This window comes from Melampsora larici-populina (assembly GCF_000204055.1).
Source record: "Melampsora larici-populina 98AG31 unplaced genomic scaffold MELLAscaffold_51, whole genome shotgun sequence".
NCBI classification, from domain to species: Eukaryota; Fungi; Basidiomycota; class Pucciniomycetes; order Pucciniales; family Melampsoraceae; genus Melampsora; species Melampsora laricis-populina.
The window spans coordinates 582,009-602,547 of NW_006768815.1; the positions used below are offsets into that span (position 1 = coordinate 582,009).

The 20,539-nt window shown below is 40.1% G+C and overlaps 6 protein-coding genes across 6 annotated transcripts; 5 read left to right on the forward strand and 1 right to left on the reverse strand.

Annotated features, from left to right (window-relative positions):
* Positions 1 to 3,429: 3,429 nt before the first annotated feature.
* MELLADRAFT_32043 (uncharacterized protein) lies at positions 3,430 to 3,603 on the forward strand (the record flags this gene model as incomplete). The annotated part of the gene is made up of 1 exon (XM_007415466.1): positions 3,430 to 3,603. A coding segment is annotated over one exon (174 nt), but the record flags the coding sequence as incomplete, so codon positions are not given.
* A 3,422-nt stretch (positions 3,604 to 7,025) lies between these two features.
* On the forward strand, positions 7,026 to 7,702 carry MELLADRAFT_92698 (uncharacterized protein; the record flags this gene model as incomplete). The annotated part of the gene is made up of 3 exons (XM_007415467.1): positions 7,026 to 7,264; positions 7,306 to 7,414; positions 7,517 to 7,702. The coding sequence occupies 3 exons, from the start codon at positions 7,026 to 7,028 to the stop codon at positions 7,700 to 7,702; spliced, it is 534 nt and encodes a 177-aa protein (XP_007415529.1).
* Positions 7,703 to 8,008: 306 nt separating this feature from the next.
* On the reverse strand, positions 8,009 to 8,874 carry MELLADRAFT_111241 (uncharacterized protein; the record flags this gene model as incomplete). The annotated part of the gene is made up of 2 exons (XM_007415491.1): positions 8,009 to 8,388; positions 8,748 to 8,874. 2 exons carry the CDS (start codon positions 8,872 to 8,874, stop codon positions 8,009 to 8,011), a joined length of 507 nt encoding a protein of 168 aa, XP_007415553.1.
* Positions 8,875 to 10,233: 1,359 nt separating this feature from the next.
* MELLADRAFT_111242 (uncharacterized protein) lies at positions 10,234 to 10,744 on the forward strand (the record flags this gene model as incomplete). Its single annotated transcript, XM_007415468.1, has 2 exons — positions 10,234 to 10,490; positions 10,660 to 10,744. 2 exons carry the CDS (start codon positions 10,234 to 10,236, stop codon positions 10,742 to 10,744), a joined length of 342 nt encoding a protein of 113 aa, XP_007415530.1.
* A 2,450-nt stretch (positions 10,745 to 13,194) lies between these two features.
* On the forward strand, positions 13,195 to 14,756 carry MELLADRAFT_45238 (uncharacterized protein; the record flags this gene model as incomplete). The annotated part of the gene is made up of 4 exons (XM_007415469.1): positions 13,195 to 13,515; positions 13,599 to 14,076; positions 14,148 to 14,327; positions 14,395 to 14,756. The coding sequence occupies 3 exons, from the start codon at positions 13,339 to 13,341 to the stop codon at positions 14,279 to 14,281; spliced, it is 789 nt and encodes a 262-aa protein (XP_007415531.1).
* A 328-nt stretch (positions 14,757 to 15,084) lies between these two features.
* Positions 15,085 to 16,882, forward strand: MELLADRAFT_79083 (uncharacterized protein; the record flags this gene model as incomplete). Its single annotated transcript, XM_007415470.1, has 3 exons — positions 15,085 to 15,181; positions 15,311 to 15,505; positions 15,597 to 16,882. 2 exons carry the CDS (start codon positions 15,425 to 15,427, stop codon positions 16,353 to 16,355), a joined length of 840 nt encoding a protein of 279 aa, XP_007415532.1.
* Between the last annotated feature and the right edge of the window lie 3,657 nt (positions 16,883 to 20,539).

Here is a 20,539-nt window from a genome sequence, read left to right on the forward strand (position 1 = left end):
TACGTGCCCTGACACACTAGAACCTACTTAATAAGAGTCATAAAAGCCTTGCAGGCACCCCGGCTGCCTGGTCTACCCTGTTGCCTGTCATTTCTTTTGTTGGACATTCAAAAACATTGACTTCTGAGTAGACTCCAATAGCTCTTTTCAAGCTCTTCCCAGGCCAAATAGGTTTTGTATACAATTTTGTACATGTAAACACACAATACAAGCCAGAATCTTTCCCCTTTGCTCCTTTTCAGCTCTTATAATTAATTCAGGGTGTGCCCTGGTTGGCCCTGATTGCATTCTGGATCTCTCTGTGTCTGTCTAGGGTGCAAGAATTCATATTAGAAACTAAACAATTTGTATCTTTCAATTCATACATACAGGACATAGACTGAAGAAAATAGTCACGGAACAAGAGTTAGAAAGTTGACGATCCGCAAATCCAACATAGCATTAGCTTACAAAGTTATCAACCTAACAAGCTAGGTGCCCCACCTCCTTTGTTGAACTGGGGGACAAGTGGTTAGCAAATAGCGGGTATCTTAAAAAGATAAATCCTCAACAAACATTCAAGACAATATCATCCTCCTAAATAGGTTTTGGATAAGATAACTAAGTCAGATGCCAATGTTAATGCATATTAGAGTGGTGTCAAGATTGGTAAACAATCAATGACAAGACATACACACCTAAACTTACCTTTCCTTCCACCTTAGATTGGGGATGAGTCTGTGGGGTTAGGATGTCACTGTTACTCGATTCCCTGCATTTGTAGATTATCTAGAGAAAAGTCGCAAGTGGTGAACACCCCCAACAGAACACACAATCCCTAGGATTCCTACTTTCCACCTTAGATTGGGGATGAGTAAGCAAATTATATTGTCACTGTTATTCTCAAAAAAAAGAAGACAAAAGAAGATAGCTATCAAATTGTGTAATGATCAAAAGACTCTTCTCACTCTTGTTACCGACTAGATGACTACTTTTCTGGTGTACTAGTCCTATGTATTTACATAATTTCTTGTTCAGATAGTGTAACATGCAATTAAGCAAAAATATACTTTAAAAAAACCCCAGGGCTGGTTCACAGCCTTAGAGCATCCACAATGGTCCACCTATTGTGGGGGCTCTCACTCATTTGGGGGGTTGACACACAAAAAAGCTCTGCAGCAGTTCTCACAAAGTACGGGGTGGGACATCAAGAGCCCATAAATTTTGATTGAGAGTCTTCAGATCTGGGAGGTTTATAGGGGCTCTTGACATCATATATAACCACCAGAAATACATGACTGCGTGTACCCAAAGACACAAAGGTACCATCAATCTCCACATATGAGCATATGTGATATCTGAAGGGGTAACTCATGTGATATGCCTATACAGTTGGATACCGGTAAGTTGGGTGCAAATGGTCAGGGTCTCAGCAAATTTTTACACTGCTTCCGCCCCTCCTGTATTGCCAACTTCCTTCTCCCCTCAGAGTGCTCACAATACTCATAGAGCTGTTTCCTCCTGCTTACTATTGCCCTGACTCTGCTCACCATAATCTATTTTTCTCAGAAATTTTTCTCACCTGTCCGCCGTCCCTTTTATTCATGAACCTGAGGTAACATTCTGAAGATGGGTTGATTTTAATTTCCTTCCTTTCTTCCTACCTTCCACATAATATTAGTAGCAGTGCGCGGAAGTTCCACTTTGTAAGGTAGTATGTGAGTGTAATTGGGGATGCCTAGCCCACCATACAGAGCTCCCCATCTACAAGGCCTGGTTGTCCTAACCCTCCTTAGCCTGGCTAGGGGGGCAGCCCCAAGAAACCTAAAGACTTTCAGTTGAGAGAGTTTTCAGGTTTGCATAGGACAAAACTTAGCTTGCATGAAATACATACAAATGCATATTTGACATGTTCTCTCGCTCATTGACATCCAAACCCTCAGAAAGTATGTAAGTGCGGAAAAATATGGACAGCACACTGTCTCAACAGTTTGACTCTGATTGTGTCAATGTCAGAGTACACAAGCATACCCAAGCATTAAATCGAGGTTTTCCTCCTGAATTTGAGTGCTCCACTGGGCACGCGCTCTTGTCTTGACCCCCGACATCCACATAGTGCGACCAAGGGTCTGATTTCGACCCCTCACAATACGAGGACCGTTGCGGATGCTCTCAAGTTGGACCAGTTTTGCTGGATGCAATCATTCTCATATCCGCTGTATGCCGGATGTCTGTATCAGGCTGTACAGCGCGGACACCGGTGGCTACCGACGGAGACCGGCAGAGACCGGCCAAATGCGCTCCATCTTTTCGGGATCTCTCATTCCCGCTGCCTGATCTGAGCGGCGAAACTCCCGGTGAGATTTGTAAGTGTGATTTGGTTTTTGTGAGGCACCAGTGTTCGGCCTCAATCAGCACGTGCCCGGTCAGCGAGCCGAGGTCAATGGACAGACGACATTAATGCTGAATCAACGTTAGCGTCTCTCGGGGGATAGGGGGCGCGGTAGGCTCTCGTTCTCCATCTGAAATGCTACGTAAAAAAGGAGGTGAACGAGACAACACAGCATTGAAATTCGGCCCGGCTCATGATGTCAGTCGTCTCCAATTGTCGTTTTGATTCAAACACTGAAGTGCAATTACATACGGTTCTGCAGCATTTTTACACTATGTGAAGCAAGACACCGAGCCCGGATTTGAAGCCGTCCGTGACAGGTTTTTTAAAGCACAGGCTTTACTTTCTTCAAATGGCTTCCAATAGCTTCAAATTCGACCAACTTTTTACATAATTTGATTTTCTATACAAATATCCAACAGCACCTCAGACTGTACATACATTTAAAATCACCCAATTGTCCTTTCTCATGCTATAAGTCGATGAGATAATACAAAACATGAACCAACCGAAGTTTTGTATAACCTATAGCGTTTGTTTCTGCGATCCCACGTCTGTCTTCACAGGTCTTCACCAACCAACAAAAAAACATAACGGTCGATCAAAGCAAATCAAGCAGCTACACGCCTTGAAGTTGCAACAAGCGTTCCGCTGTTTTTCGCTGTTTTTGTTCTATTCAAATTCGTCACGCTTATCATCATCTATCTCACTTGATCGGACATTGTTATAAATACCGACCTTGTGCGCTTTTGTTAGCCCACTGCAATTATAGTTTCTGCATCACTTCCTTCGGATATAAGCATTACGACAACGTTTCTCTCTCAACTTCTCACATTCTTCCCTATTAGCCCGATATCATCCGTGATCCAGAGTTAAGGTTCATTTGCTCTCTTGGACTCGGTTTACATCCAGCCAAGGATTCAAGGGTTTTTTATATAGAAAGAATCCCTTGCATTGGAGCGCTCAATTTCGGCTATTTCCAGCTCTCTCCTTTAATCTTTAATCCTCTCTATAATCTCGAACCATCAGACTTTCAAGTCGAAACTCACTCAGGACCGATGGGTAGACGTAAGATAGAAATCGCACCTATCCTTGATGACCGCAATCGGTCTGTAACCTTCTTAAAGCGTAAAAATGGACTCATGAAAAAAGCCTATGAGCTTGGGGTATTATGTGGTGCTGAGGTTGCAGTCATTGTTTTCGCTGGAAATGGAAGGTTATACGAGTTGAGTGTTCTCGGATTGCACACTTCTCACCTCAATTTATCTTCATTTCTATTTTTGTTCATAAGCTATAAAAATATGTTACCCGTCTGCAATTGGATGCGGAGTCGGCCGATGGTAGATGTCCAATTTCTTGAACCTTGACGCCCATCCTACAAATATAGTTAACTTCACATTCGTTTCGTGATGATCAGCTTTGGATCATCGTAAAAGACTCAGAACCTAAGGCTAAAGGCACTTCTCGCAACACTCCCACATGAACGTTTCTTTTTTCTGTCATCGTTATATATGTAATACTAAATTTATCGAAACTTCTTAAAGTAACATATGGCAGTTAGATCATCAGTAGATGGTATCTTACACACGTTTCTAATTTCTTTGAAAGAGAATTTTTCACGCCATCATTGGCTGTTCGCCAAAGTCAAATGAAGCTGATCGAACTCAACTTTTGATGTTGCTAATCTAGATATTCGAGCGGTGACCTCAACGCAACTCTGCTTAGATATACCTCTGTACGTTTAAATTTATGCTCCTTCGAGTTCTGGTGTGGGCCTCCCATGTTTTCCAAATCGATTGATAAGCCTTTTACTTTTTAGTATGACGGTCCGCCACACGAACATCGAGGTCTGAGTGACTATGAAGGTGCAAAGGTCAAGATGATATTCCAGGAATCGGCCGGCGGTAGTCGGCTAGATGATGATGATGACGACGACGACGATGCCAATTTGGATGATCCTGACACGATTCCAAAGCGAGAAAGTCCTTCAAATGAGGACAAAAAGCATGGTGCTACCTCCAATGCCATGCCCCCAGGTGTAAGCTTGTCTAGTGTTCTGTCATAAATATCTCCGCCCGGTTTTATGAAAGCTGACTCGATCATATTTTCAGTCTACCTTCGCACCGAATGCTTCTCTACCTTCTTGGTCTTATCTGGAACCCCCTATAAACGCTAGAGCTTCAACTTCGACTGCTCCATTTGACCCACGAGCACTTTCCCCTGCCGACAATCGACACATCTCTTCACCAGCATCATCCCATCCATCTAATTCACAATTTCAATGCTTTCCGCGTTCATCCGAATCCTCGCCGGCGCCCATGCCTTTCATCCACTACGATTCCAACACCGCTCGGTCATCACATGAACCATTCCATATGCATGGTACAGTACCGGACAATTCTGGTGCACATCCTTCACAAGGTGCGGATCGGGGTTCATTGGTTAGTCGAAGAAAGCTCCTCACGCGTAATCCTACTTATGGTCCAGGATTTATCCCGGGCGCTACGAACGGTGGTCCACCGAGACATTCACCGTATCCTCCAGTCATGTCTGCGGAAGGATCATGGAATATGAGGCACTCCGGCTTCTCTCAAGATCCCACATCTACCCATCAATCGGGCTCATTGGATGGGCATGTTCGTTCCTCGCATTCGGCCACGGGACCCGGGATGGACCACCTGAGGTAGAAATGCTTTTGCTTATCTGAACAGTCACATCCTGAAGTTTTTCTGAACAAACTCCGTCCCTCAGATCCGAACCTTTCCCAGGATCACGCCCAGAAAAAGCGTCGGGAAGTACTGGCTCAACAGGAGATCACAGCTCGAGTACCGCGTCCTACCATCGCCGACATCAAGACGTTGAATGTCAAAGTCCAGGTGTTTTAGAGGCAGCTTCTGGTGAACATTCCGACCGTCCACAAAGCCGCGTTTCCCAGCAGATGCATATGGGACATCCACAATATGATCCACGTCACCGGGATGAGGCATCTACTATGTTTGATAACAATCAACCAGGCTCGAGTCAATACCTGACCCAACCAAGTGCTTTTGTTTCAACGGTCGGAGCACTCTTGGAAGATTATCAGCTAAATCATAGGTCTGGGGGTGAGGGTGAATTAAATAGGCAACCCAATCGTCAATTCACTTGGCCCAGCACTACTTCATCCGGAGTCCCAAACCAGAGTCATCAACAGAACATGCAGTGGTCTAGTTCCTCGTCTTAAATAGCAGTCCATCATCGACATACAGCATTTTGTTTCTTTTTCTTGAAGGCTGGCTTACAACAAGACTATCATATGAATAGTAGAACAGACATCCTATTTTCCTTTCATCTCTGCAAGATCTCTTGCATAGAAATAGAACTATAACCCTAGCGAATCATCATCATTTTCTTTCGTTCTTATCTTGCATCATACCATTCTTGATAATGACTCCTTCCCGAACATTATTCTTGAGTCATCAGTAAAAAAAATTGTACTTGGACGTACGTCACGTACAAAAACTGAAGACTGTGAAGCTCAAACCGCGTTTTAGCTAACAAAATTGACTTTGGGAGTTAACATAGTATTGTTGAATTGTTGAATTGTTGTACTTGCCGTAAATCGTCATGCAAATTGATCTGTGTAACTCGAGGCAACTCGACGCAGATCTGTTCAATCCCGCTGTACTAAAACATGCTAAGAGCAGTCTAGTATGCGACCATCCCTTCGAAACAAAGTATTGTTAAGGTGCTATCACGGTTAACTTCTGATAGTCCACGGACGATCTCCCTGCATTCATTCCAGTTTGGCTTTGTTGGTTTTGCCTTGAGAATCATATGCAAGAATAACTTGACTTTTAAAACCGAGTGTCAACCCCTGCAGAACCAACATGAAGCCTTTGCAGGTATCAGGCACATTATACCTCTATGATATTCTTGTTGTTGCATCGGCTCCCTAGCCTAACTAAGTCCCTCTTGGACGAACGAGAGATTGGCTCCGCGAAGACTCGATTTGTCTCCGGCTTGATTTTTCTTTTTTAAGTGCTTTTGATTTCACATATCGCACTAACTAACTAGTATGTTTAAAGTAAATCTGAAAATTTTACAACTTCTTCTACGCTTTCTTATGTGATGGACTACTAAGCCTTCAGACCAGACACATTGCTGTCAAAGGAAAAGGAAAAATAAAATAAAAAGACTAATAAAAGAATGAAACATAGCACATAGAATCAGAAAAAAAACATTTTGGGTTCAATCATCTAAATATGTCTTGAGGTGAGGGAATCTTCCCGTTGCTTGAAATTGAATATAGTACGCTAGAAATGGATAAAATTTGGGTGTGTCTAGTACATAATGTAGCTGAGTTTGTATTGATTTTTATTTTTTCTTCTTTCAATTTCTCCCGGAATGCTTGCCGTTGTTTTGTTCACTTCCTGCAATAGATCAAGAAATGTGCCGATGTCGAATGCTGTTTTGTTACATATGTAGCCTGTTACACCACCTATGTTACACACATGTATGTAACTCATGCAACTGTGGATTGATTCTTGAATCAGGCATTTTAATTTTTTTTGGGAACATCAAGATGAAAGAAATCGAACTTATGCAAGACTTGGACATTTGAGTATCACAACCAAATCAATCATCAATCAATCAAATCACCGTTTCTCAAAACATGAACCAATCATTCAGATTGATCTTGAATTCATTAAATCAAATTCAAATTCGTTCAATTCAAACAACATCAAGTTTATTCTTACCAAGTAAATTACCTAAAATTCAAAAATTGAACGAATCAGATCTGATTGAAGAATTCGTCAGAGGTTCTGGTCCAGGTGGTCAATGTATCAACAGTTTAAGTTTTTCTCAAAACATGCTCATGGATGATTCTTGTATATTAAAGAAAACCAATTTGTTGATCTCATTTCTTGTCTTCTTATGATTTTAGAATTAAGTATTTCAGTTTCATTAATTCATAAACCTACGGGGATTCGAGTCCAATGTCATGCTCAGAGATCTCGTGAATCGAATCGTAAAGAAGCAAGAAAGATTTTAAGTGAAAAGGTTCTTATTTATCTAGTCTTGAAAACTGATTAATCAAGATTTCAAAACTTGTCTTACACTAATTTATCTCTTTGAATGATTAAATCAATTCATCCTTTCTAGGTAGATTTATTCCTTAATCCAGGTAAAAGCAAATTGGAATTCAAGTGGCAAAAAGCGCGCGATAAAAAACGAGCAAAGATACGACAACGTAAAAGGCGTGAGAACGAAGATGATGGAGACGGAGATGAGACTTCCTCTAAGCCTTCAATCAAGGAGGAGAAAACAGATACAATTAAAGGATCCTGACATTAGAATACCTTGAGGTTTATGTGGAAAGCTGGTTGTGTTTTGTTTGATCATTAGTCTCATTTAGGTCTTGAGATCAATTTTCAAGGTAGATTTTGATTGTATTTATAACTAGAATTGTATATCTATAAAGCAATCGAGATAAAGTTAGATCAATGATATACAACTGTTGGCCTTGATGAATGATACCAAAAAAACACCTGAGACTCCAAGACAATATCAATTTCCTGGAGAAACCTTTTGAATGATTGCCTTGAATTATGTCAAAAGCGAATGATGATTCAATTGTAATAATTGGATTTCCTTTCATCTCCTCTGATATTGTCTTTTAGATGATGACTTCTTAGTTGGTTTTGCTGCCGATCTAGCCTGAGCTTGAGCCATTGAATCTTTGGCAACTTTCCCCATAAACTCACGCCACCATTTACCAGTCACACAAACATGAGCATCAACCGGTTCATTTGAAATCGCATCTTCAATTCTTTTCCTTAACCCTCCTTGTAAATCTACAACTTCTAAAGCTTTCTTGATCTTAAAGACTGTGACGATTCCTATTGATTTTTCTCTTGCTAATGATCCTAAAACTTCTTTTTTAAATTTACTCATCGTTAAATAAACGGGTGGTGGTTCAGGTGTTGTTCTTAGCCAAAGCGGACGAGGTGGTTGGTTTGGAGTAAAAGGTTCGACTGGATATAGAGTTGAGATATGGTCATCGTAGAGCCTTCTTCGTGAGATTGGTCCTTTTTCTTCAAGGATATCGATTAGTTTCCTTTTGACTAGACTGAGATCTACTTTAGTTGCTGATGAGGTAGGAGATGAAGTATTTGAAGTTTGAGTGTTGCTTGAAGTCGTAGAAGTAAAGAAACGATTGCAGAAATTCGACCCGAATGGTTTTTGAAGTCGATTGATAACAGGTATTACACGATTCATCCTGAAGGAAGATTCAATCTAAATCCATACATTGTAAATATTGTTCAAAGTCAGATTGATTCGTTTATGTGGGTTTTTGGTGAGAAAGGTTGGGAACGTGCAATGAGTGACTTACTTTGATTTGAACAAGGAATGGTTGATTTAAGAAATAACAAGATTGTTCTTGCTGTGAACTTGATCGGTGTTGGTGGGTTTTGACTCGAAATATTTGACCGTTGGCTGTCAAACCCATTTATACCCATACACTTGGGTCGATGAAATTGTAAATGTAACCGTCAATACCCATACCCATACCCTTGCAGAGATTCATTACTTGTTCAAAGCCATAATAATTCATAAAAATCTAGTTTCCAATAGGAAAAGGTAGATCTGGGCTATTTGAGGTGGATAGGCTAATTATGGTGTTTAAATCCTGAGAATAACAAAGCTTCAATGGGGTTTTGAAGTTAGAAATGACGGACATAGGAGAATATTCAGTCAATCAGCATCTGGAATTTGAAAATGATCTCACTTATAGATTTTTATTCATTTGTGCAGTTAGACTGATCATGATAACTAGATCAGTGCATACAAGTCAAGGCAAGGTGTAAGGAAATGACAAAGCGAAATTTTGTGAAAGTCAAAGTCAGACCACAAATGGTGTTGTAAAAGGGTATGACATGTACATCAGAAAAGGTATTCCTTCAGAGCAGTTATTGGTGTACAAAGGAAATAAACAACTCAAATGAATAAAGGATTGCAATAAAAATGATAAGGCAGTCAATTCATGGAACCCTTTATAGAAGGACCATTTCCAGCCAGTAAGGTTATGGAAGAGGTTTAGAATTAGATCCTTAAAGAAAGTGATCATAACACAACTAAACCCTAACCAAGTTAATCATAAGTTTGGCTGGGATAGCCCTACAAAAATCCTGACAGAAGTTCTGCAGCTCTCACATAGTACTAAACCGTCCAAGGTGTTGTTGTGGATTGTTTGCTCGAAAACACCTTCTTCCCACCCTCAATCTTTCATGTAAGCCACCTTTGGGTCTGCAAGTTTATTTATGTTTTTTTGGCAGACCTCAAGAGTGGACTTAGCTGAGTTGTATAAAATTTTGACTTGAAGTGAGTCAGCTGGTACAAATAATTGGATCTAAACATCAGCTGAAAAGAATGGACCCATTCCAAGCCTACTCACAGATATGACCTTAACTCTATATACAATCCTTGAGTATTAGATATGATCTTGAGATGTGTCAGTTTGAGTAATCCCTTCAAAGAAGAAAGCTGCATAGTATTTTCTCACACAAAAGGAATCAAAGAATCTTGCTCTTGGATGGTTTTGTCAGTGCTCACTGAATACATACCCTTGGTAACATGATTTGAGATGAGACTTTCTTTGATTGCTTATGGAATTTGAGGTTTGCATTTTCACCTGGTGATACATTCTGTGCTTCTGGGAAGATAACACAAAAACCACATTCTCAAGACCAAGAACAAGAGGGCCCACATTAAAATCCAATAAGCGGTCACTTGCAAGTAAGCTTAATTCTTGCAAGGAACACTAACATTTAAGTAAACCCAATTGTTGAATCATTTTTGAACATATCTAGAGCCAAATGATGGCTGCAATGATTACAAAGAAGGTGTATTTACTCAAATTAATATTAGAAACAGTGAATGGGATGACTCTCAGGGGGCCTCCTCTTTGTTCAGATATTGGTGGCACTTCAAGCCTTGTTTCATTCACCGCAATAGCCACAGTAGAATACAGCCCAATGGATCTGGACCTCAAAGAGAATATGCAGGATGCTCCATGGTTTCTGACAAACCAAGAAGTTTATGCTCCAGGACCAAACAATAGAATCTTGATTTACATGTCAGTTCCACCTACACAGTCTTATAATTATTGCCCTACACCAGCTCCTGATCCTAGCACTGATTTAGAGCCAAATTCTCCTTCAAGTACTCCCTGGAAAGTGTGTGGTTGAGTTTCTGGTTGTATCACCCTGTGGATAATAACATATAAATGTATCTGTTACACATAGTTTTCAAGATGCCAATGGGTTTTTGATCAAATTGAAAGGTGGCATGAGAAGAGTTGGAAAGCTTTTCCAAAATTTAAGGTTCTGAGAATTTCCAACAAAATCTATTCCATATATGCTGTTCCATAACAAACTGTATCTAGATTCTAAAGCCCTAAGAGCATCCACAGCTGTGTGGCGTAAACCATGTTGTACGGAGATTTAGGGCAAAATCATACACAGCTGATGCCCTGATTTTTCACTGTAGCTAAGGGAATTTCCTCCATGCCAGCCAGAATAGAAGAGATTTGTTCTATTTTGGCTCACTCCCTAAATTCATCTGTACCCTGCTTCTCCCATAAACTCCCACTTGTACAACCAGACTCTGTGCAAGTCATCTACATCAATGATCAACTAAACCATAACACACCTCCCCATTTATGCTACAAGTGGTACTGTAGGGAAACACGGCTTCTCATCTTTCTAATTTCATACCTCAAACACCTCCCTAAATGATCTGCGTGACCCTTTGTACAATACAATTTTATGGCACAGCTGTGGATGCTCTAACATCTCACACTTGTCTCAAAGTCAGATGAACCATTTCCACAACAACATTTCATATACACCACAGGGTAGGGCTGTGACCCGGCCCTGAGTGAGACAGGGCTGCCTCGGGGCCGAGCCCGGACTTGGGTAGACCCGAGTACCTTCAAAATATGCGCAGGGCCGACCAGGGCGCGCCAGAGTGGCAATGCAGGGCATTATAGAAGTCCAATCAAGGTTTAGGTCTGTCAGAATACAATCTTCCCACCCTGTATACAAATTTTGGTGAGATATAGCTGGCGGAAACATGGCCGGCGCCTTGGCCGGGTCGGGCGCCGGAGCTGCCTGACGCCTCTGCAGGGCCAATTTTACCATCTTTCAGCAAGGTGTGAAAGCCCCTGGGCGCGTACTGTCAGCTCTGTGAGAGCTGTCGGGCAGAGTCGGCCGGCCGGGTCCGGGTCCGGGTCAGAACCCTACCACAGGGCAAGTGGCACATTCTAAAACTAGGATTGATAGTGTTAGGACCCAGGAATGCGCCTACAGAGGTATCTGATGTAAATTCCGACGTTTTGTTGGCGGACTTTTAGGGCACTAAACGACACATTCACAGCACCTACAGTAGTGCAAAATGTGCGTGACATTAAAGGCTTTCGTTTAAGCTAGCTTTCAACCTCATAGCACCAATACTTCCTGAGAGAATGGGATGTAACGGTCAAAAAGAGCCTTAAAATCGAACGTCGGAATCAGGCCTTGGAGGCACAAAAAAAAATTGCGCCAATCGATTTTGCGCAAAAGTGAGGGGAGTTGAGAGGCTGGGAGTAGGCTCATTTGATAGCCCTAGTCCATGCGCATCTTTTGAAGTGCTCTGGACCTTGAGACAAGGAGTGGTGTGTTGTGTAGAGCCCAAAAACTGAAAAACAGGTTTCATCAGATACCTCTGTAGGCACATTCCTGGGTCCTATAGTGTTACAGACACGTACCACTATTTTGATGGGGAAAAAATGTGCCTGTCACATAGCAGTCACCAAAAAGCAAGCTGTATTGAAGAGTACTGGACCCATCAATTGACAGCTCATCCAAGCAAAGACTGGCAAGGTTAAACATATTGCATCACTACTGGATGCCTGCCCTTGGCTCCAGGTATTGCATCATTCAAGTCTTGACCAACCTTCATACCATCCTTGACTATGATTTTTGGTCTTTTTGAACCCACGAAAACCTGGTGAAAGTGCCTGACTGTCTCATGGTTACCCACAATTTTTTTACCAGAACAGCTTTGCCTTGGTTCTCACAAACAAAATCTTGGGCACATTCCCAGAACAATCCAAGGCCAAGGAAGTTCACCCCTGCTGTAGCTGTATCCTAGTGAAAGACACACACACACACATCTACACACAACAATTGACAAAAACAACATGAACAATTACCTAAGCTTAACTAATCTCCTCTTCCAACACAGCCACCTCTACTCTCAAAGATGGGTGTATGACTAAAACCCCGGGTTTGGCCTGAGCATAGCAAGACTTTCAAGCACATCTGCCTGAATCCCCATTGTGAGGGCTCAAAACGTCATGAAACCTCACAAAAAAATGAGAAGAGCTTTGCCAAGGTCTTCTGTGTCTCCTCATGCCACTTTTAGCATGTCAACAGTTGTGGATTGTGAGGAAATTGGACTCCAAGGTCAAGTAATTTTGGACGGGTCAAGGACTCAAGCATGCTTGTAGGCCCTGTATTGAAATAGGAGCCAGGTTTACAAGGATTCAACAACTTGACTGTGTCACTTTGCTCAAGTAAATTGGTGCTAATAATGGCAGGAGCGTGTGTACAAGGCTTATGGGATGCTCTTTTCAATGGTTTGTGAGGTTACACAATGTCTGGAGCCCTCACATTGGAATTTCAAGCCAAAGTATTTGAAAATCATGCTGTGCTCAGGCCAAACCCGGGGCTCATAAGAGCATCCATTGAGAGCGGCCGCTTCGGAAGGGGCTTAGCTAACCTTAACAATTACATAGCCACAGAAGTGTCGAGTAACGAGTTTTGATGCTTCGACTTGCACTGTGACATTTATTTGAAAGCATTCAAACATTTTAATCATCAACTTTTCAAAGAAACAAACACGACAGAAGAGAAAACTATCATTGAAAGGAAAAGGAAATCATGCAAAGATCAATATCAGTGAATCATAGACTACCACAAGTGAAAAATAAAACGATTCATATTCAAAAACAATCAAATCATCGATTCATCTTAAATCAATTTAATAAAATCGGTTTACTCTTTTCAATCTTTTCAGCTTTATTGATTGGATTTTATTATTGGATTGATCCAATCAAGGTAAGTTCATTTAATATTTTGGATTATTCAATTTCCAGAAAACTTCTCAAACTAATCATTCTTTATTGATATTTTTCATTTAGTCTCGATGGTATATCTTTGATCCAAGTCAAATCCATCAACTCGCTCAAGAAGCAATTGAGCTTTACCCGAATTCGACCAGTGGTGTGATTCATCATATAGCCACTACTCTTCAAACTCAACATTCATCTCGTCATATAACGGTCGATCCATTCCCCTTAGGAGCTTTTAGTTCAGAATCTGAACATCCTGATTGGCTTTTCAATAATGCAGGTGGAGCCATGGGATCGATGTATGTCTTACACGCTTCGATCACTGAGTATTTGATTATCTTTGGAACTTCGGTCGGTACTGAAGGTCATACTGGGAGACATACTGCAGATGATTACTTTCATATTATTGAAGGTGAACAATGGATCATGAAAGCTAATTCATTAAAAGCTGAGAAATATTTTAAAGGATCTGTGAATTATCTTCCAAGAGGTGAAGTTAGACAATATAAGATGCCAGAAGGATGTTGGGCATTAGAACTTGCACAAGGTAAATGGTTTTGTTGATTGGATTTTGGTTCTTTTAAGATATTAACGCGTCTTTGGGATTTCATTTTTTAGGTTGGATTCCACCGATGATGCCTTTTGGATTTGCCGATGGTTTCTTTTCGACTCTTGACTTTATCACACTCTGGCATACTACCCGTATAACGGGTCGTGAGATGTTGAGAAACTTGATGGTTGGAAAGATTTAAAAAGGATTCGTATCACAATATATCTGGAAAAAAGACCAATCTTAAGGTGAATTCATCTTGATCCAAATGATTCATTCAATTGTGACATTTTTTGATTTTTTTTCTTGTTCTAGAAGACAAAAAGATTCAAAAGAAAATATGTTCGTTCAAGGATTCAAGTTTGAATGATATATCTTTACCAATTCTTGCATAAATATGGATGAGTAATTAAGGGTTAGATTTGAGGAAGCACGTTCGTTGAGATGGATTCGTCTACTGGAGACTGTCATGGATTTAACACAAACTTGATCATCTATTCAATCAGCCATAGCATATCTGATATCTTTAATATCCTACAATTCACTCGTCATAGTCATGCTCACTTGAACTTGTAGATCTTTAATTTTGAATGTTGTTGTTTTCAGAGTCCCTCTTGATTTCTTGCATTATATTTTGCTTGCTACAAAAAGAATGCGTGGGAATGGAAAGCACGATATCATATCATAGTTAATGTTCATCTATCATCTTATAGTGCGTTGTGGGCCATTCTTTCTTGTTGCCCGTCTACAGGCATATCTTCACAAGGTCAAGTTTTGTGTTTCATTTCATCTTGGTCTACCTCGGCAAAAATTGCATGACCTTGATCAGCGCTGAATAAATTGAAGGTGAGGAGTAGATATCGCGCTATCCAGACTGTTCGATCCTTAGTGGGCTTTCGGGGCCAAGTGGCAGGCCGAAACCCCGTAGCAATCGCCCTTGTTCGCTGTCGTGACCTGATTTGACTGGTGTCACCCGTCAAGGACAAGGTACAATTGAGTCACTCTGCGCATAATACGAATTCATTACAAATCATTTTGATGAATATCTCGAGTTTGCTTGATCAGTGGATATTTGAGTGAATCCGATTTTAGCGGATGATCAGTTGGTCTTTCCAGTTTTACTCATTCAACTTTAACTTACTCAATTCATTATCAACTTGAACTTCAATTTCATCATTTTACTGATCAACTTTATTCTATTCTATAATAACATCAACTTATATTCGAACAGAATTCAAATTTGCATACAAGGTTTTCTATTTCAATTTTCAACTTGAACTGATCAGATAGATAAGAACAGGATAGAAGCACTATTGGATTATTCACTTCATTCACTTTTACACTCATGAACACTCATCCTACTCTCACATTCCATCCAAGTTCATCTTTACATTCTCATTCGATTCATCATCATCATCATCAAGTTGTAAGTGATCAAACCTCTTGCTTTGGTTGATGTTTTTATGAAAATATTGAAAGTGGTGATACGATTTGATTTTTTTTTTTTTGGAATTTAGGAAATCGATGAAGGTCAAGAGAATGGAATGAACTCTAATGTTCATCTTTCATCCAATCCGATGGCTTATCATAACTTTGATGAAATGATTAGTCAAGTGATTGAAACTAACTTGAATCAACATTTTCAATCGGTTGATCATCTCAAAGTGAATGCTAAGCCATTGGTCGAACGTGATCCGAATTGGCTTATTGAACCTGAGTTTAAGTTGAAGACATCCCAAGAACTTCCCAATGAAAGTTTAACACCTAATTCGATGACCACTACTCCTACTACTACTAATTCAACTTCAAAACAATCTATCAATTTACTTACTATTATTGATCAACCAACTATTCTTTCAAAACCTCAAGTTCATCAAATTCCAAAATTCATTAGAGCTTCATCTGATTCAGCTCATCTTAAAGCTATCAAGCCTGATCAATCAGTTTGTAGTGATCGAGAAATTAACTTTAATTCAATCTCAACTCCATTACATCCTCAAAACGATCCTAGGTCTCAACTTACTCAATGGCGTGAGGAAGCAATTGAATATGTTAGAAAGAGAGAAGAGATTTTAGCTTGGATTAATGGTTTGCCTGGATCGTTTGGTCTGGATGAAATTCATCAGGCTATTGATTGGGAAGTTGTGAAGGATGAAGATGTGGTTGAGGGGATTGTGAAGGATGGTTTGGATGATCAACTGGTTCATTTATTGGCATCTGATCTTGATGGTCTCAAGATTGAAAAATTAGAACCAATCCATCAAACTTCTTTATAGATTATTGATTCACTCTTGTTTTTTTTCGGATTAAAGGATTAAAATTATCGGATTTCATGGTTAGACTTGAAACACACTGCTTTATCTTTCTTCATACCTGTAGATTCTTGACTCTTTTTCCCTTTTATTCACGATTGAAGTTTTTTTTAAAGGGTTCGAATTCTTAAGTTTGATTTTGGTTCTTCTTTTTATTTGATCTGAAACTTTTTTTTTCTCAATTCTTTTACTTTTGATCATCTTGTTTGATTCTTTTTCTTCTTCTTAGAAATCTTATGTTTTTCTCTAAACCGCATCGCATTAGTACCTCTAGTTCTTTCGATTTTCTTTATACATTCATTTTAAGTATGTCTGGATTTTTTTCTTTGGATTTACAAGATGTCAGTTTTCTTACATCTTTCGCTTTTTTCTTTCTCTTTCTCTTTTTGTTTGGATTCTTTGAAGTTTTTTTTTGAATTATTCTTTTTTTTCTTACTTTCGTCTTGTATTGTATTGAAATATCATTTGAACTAAAGATATGTTCTTGAACCTTTTTTTTGGGGGTAGGAGATTTTTACACCGACCCGTTTACACCGAATGAGTCTGTGTAAAAACGGGTCAGTGTAAAATTCAAACAGGGGGGGGGTTCTTAGAAATTTACACATGTTTTTTTTTTTTTTTTTCGGTGTTCAAAAAAGTGATGTGGAAAATTCTGTGTAAAAATCTCTTGGCCGGTGGTAACATGTAATTTTACATTGAAAGTTTTACACGTGTTACGCCTGTGTAAAAAAAGGCGGTGTAAATATCTCGGGCCCTGACCCGAGTTGTAATTTTACACTGGGTGGCTTACACCGAAAATTCATGTGTAAGGTCGGGTCGGTGCAAAAATGCCCTTTGGCCAAGCTGACATGCAATTTTACACGCACGTCTTACACCCACCACATACCTCCAACGCATATCCTTGAATGTCGAATACCACACAACAAACATCAGTTCCGTATATATATACCTGATCGAAACCGATATCAAAGGAAGAATGCCCAAACCGAAACGCAACGATACCCTTATACCTCGTTACTTTCTCACGTATCCATCAACATAGAGTTTCCGCATCGGAAATTGGCAACCTCCACTTTGGGATTTGTCTCCCGGAATTCATCACGAACATTTAAATCGTCAATTGCCCTCGTTGACGACCATCCCTAGATTTTGTCAATTCCTCAAAAGCCACCGCTATTTCGTTGGCTTATGAGGTCTTTCTCGACGCTTTCGGCCATTCCGTTGTCGACTTTTGAAGGAATTCTTATCGTTCTTAACGCTTTCGGAAATTATCATTCATATCTATCAAGTGCTCATCATGGGTCATACACTTTCCCTTCCATCGCCCGTCTCTTCGGAACATCCGGGAGAAAAGCGAGAGTTGTTGACTTCACATATCCCATCAGAAGTCCTTTCTATTAGAGGTTCATCGAGAAACCTGTCTACTAGCCTACCTAGCTCTCCATTTAGCATTATCACCGTTACTTCCGACTGCTCTTTGTCTGATACCTTAGAATCTAGTCCGTTACAATCAAGCCCATTATCTAGACGACTTATCAGTTATCCTACAATGAACCGAATGTCTGAACATTTATCCAGAGATAATAACAACTTGGAATATAATTCCGACTCCGACAACGTCGACGAAGTATCTCATCGAAGTGAAACCCCTCAAGTCGAAGAAGTCAGGCCGCGGCAATTGCAGCTTCCAATCCAGAAGAACAGATTTGTGACATGGATCGATCACGGCAGTGAGCTCGATGAACAGCACTATCCTTTATATCCAAACGGCAATACTGTGTTTGTGAAGAGAGCAGAAGATCAAATCACCAACTTTTCCACGGGCATGGCGACGATTGCGTGGACTGGATTTTTTTACTTTTATTCTTTTTCCTTTGGTTTTGTGGCTTATAAAGTTGTTGTCTACAAACCCCAAATACATGTTGGCTATAAAAGTGTTGACTACAAACCGCAAATACATGTTTTCTGCGCGGTTATCTGATGTTTTCATCTCTCAAGTCTGCGTAAACGGTTCGGTGCAAAATTCATTTTAGGCATACCTAAAATTATTTTTGCACGTGAGTTGCTTACACAGACTTTTACGGTGTAAAGTTTTCATGTGCAAAAATGAGATTTGGTTGCCTTGTCTTGAATTTTACGCTGTTTTTTTTTACACTGAACCATCCGGTGTAAAATATTCAATGTAAAAATAAATGTCCCTTCCGGCGAGAAGATTTTTGCACAGTCTTTTCCACACAACTTTTTTTAACACCGAGAAAAAAAAAACAAAACATGTGTAAATTTCTAAGAACCCCCCCCCCTGTTTGAATTTTACACTGACCCGCTTTTGCACAGAATGATTCGGTGTAAACGGGTCGGTGTAAAATTCCCCCTCCCCTTTTTTTTGGGGAATATGGAATCTGGTTGTCGGGTTTGTCTTATGATCTTGAGCGTTTTTTTATTGAAAGAGCGTTTATCTTAGATCCAAACTAAGCTTACATGGTTGTAAGGGATCTAGCAAGTGGGGATTGTTTATCGAATGAGATCAAGTGGAGTTGAGAAATGGTTTCTACGATCTTTCTTGAGAGCTCCTGCCAATACGATGCTTGATTATCACACATCAGTAGCTGGAACAAAAGTTACCACATTATAATAGAGTGTCAAGTATGTGGTAAATTTATCTTTGACACGCTAAAGAGCCTTCTCTAGCCTTCTGTCGAAAAAGGTCGAGTGATAGTCTGGGTAAATATTTTTAAAGGGACCATATTTAATATTTAAATCAAGACTTTCAACAACTTGAAGCCTAGTCGATCCTACACCCGAAGCTCAAAGCTCAGCTTAAGCCTCAAAGTTGTGGAAGAATAGATGTACCTTATTCACATGTGAATTTACTTAACCTCAACAAAGCTAAGTATTAGAGTGGGAAGAAGCGAAACTTGGTGACCGTAGAAAGGTTTGGAGAATTTTTAAAGTTTTACTTCAACAGAGCCTTTGCTGTTGGAAGGCTGACGTAGGAAAGCAGTTAAGAATGTAATGAGGTATACATGAATATATCTTCAGCTTTACTCGTCCATGATGATCTCCATGCTGAAACCTCGAAGAAGTTTTGCTTAAACAGAGACGAATGATCCTGATATTGTGAAGGGTTTTGATGGTGATGATGAGGAGATGTAGTGAGCCTACCTTAGACCTAGTAAGAGGATTTGGCACATATTCAAACAAATGTTTTTAATGAGAAAAAGGATGCGATCTGGTTTGAAATTCAAGGTAGCCCTGCTAACAAGAATATTGGTGAACAGGTGAGGCTGTTGGTATGCAAACAATGAACTTTGCGTACAAATGAGCTTTTCTTGGGTATCTCTGACTTTGTGATCTTTAGCGCATATATTTGTAGCTCGATACGCATCAAGCTGATCTGCGTACATGTATTTCGCTATTATCGTCGATCACATTCTCAAAGTAACTTGGTGTGTCACTCTATGTTGGAAATTCTTGTGCTTGATTTCACCCGGTCTACTATCAAGTCACAATTTCATACACCTCTGATGGATAAAACAAGTTATAGATGCTCATGTCTTGAAATGAGGTGAAACTTTTCAAAGGACATATACTGTTAGGTCTGTTTGACCATAAGACAGATATATCATCATGGGGACATTCCAATACATGGACTCATAGTAGGAGCCAGACGTTGGCCTAGCAGTTGGTACGTTGGCTATCAGCTAGAGAAAGGCGCACTTCCAAAGAGCCCAAGGAGCACGAACTGTGTGCGGAGAAAGAATGATCAAATTGTTTTTCCTTATGAGCCTTCAGCCTTGTTCCTTTCTTCATGAAGTAGCAGATTCTATTCAGGTTAATTTGACGATTCTAGAGTTGACGACTTTGCCACTTTACGCCCTGATGACTTTTTAGAGCATCTTACTCAGTGATTATTTTTAAGCGCTATATTTGTGCAAGGCAAGAGAACTAGAGGTAGAGAATTATCTGGAGTATGTGATGAGGAACATTAATTGAAGTTCAATTGCTACATGGAAAGATAGATCATACTGATCAGAATCTTCAGGCACACCGATACGATGCTGATATCCCTGATGGGTATTCATCATCATGCCTTTGATAATTGCTAGCAGACATCAGAGCTTTTGGGTCGTCTAGCAATGGCATGCTTG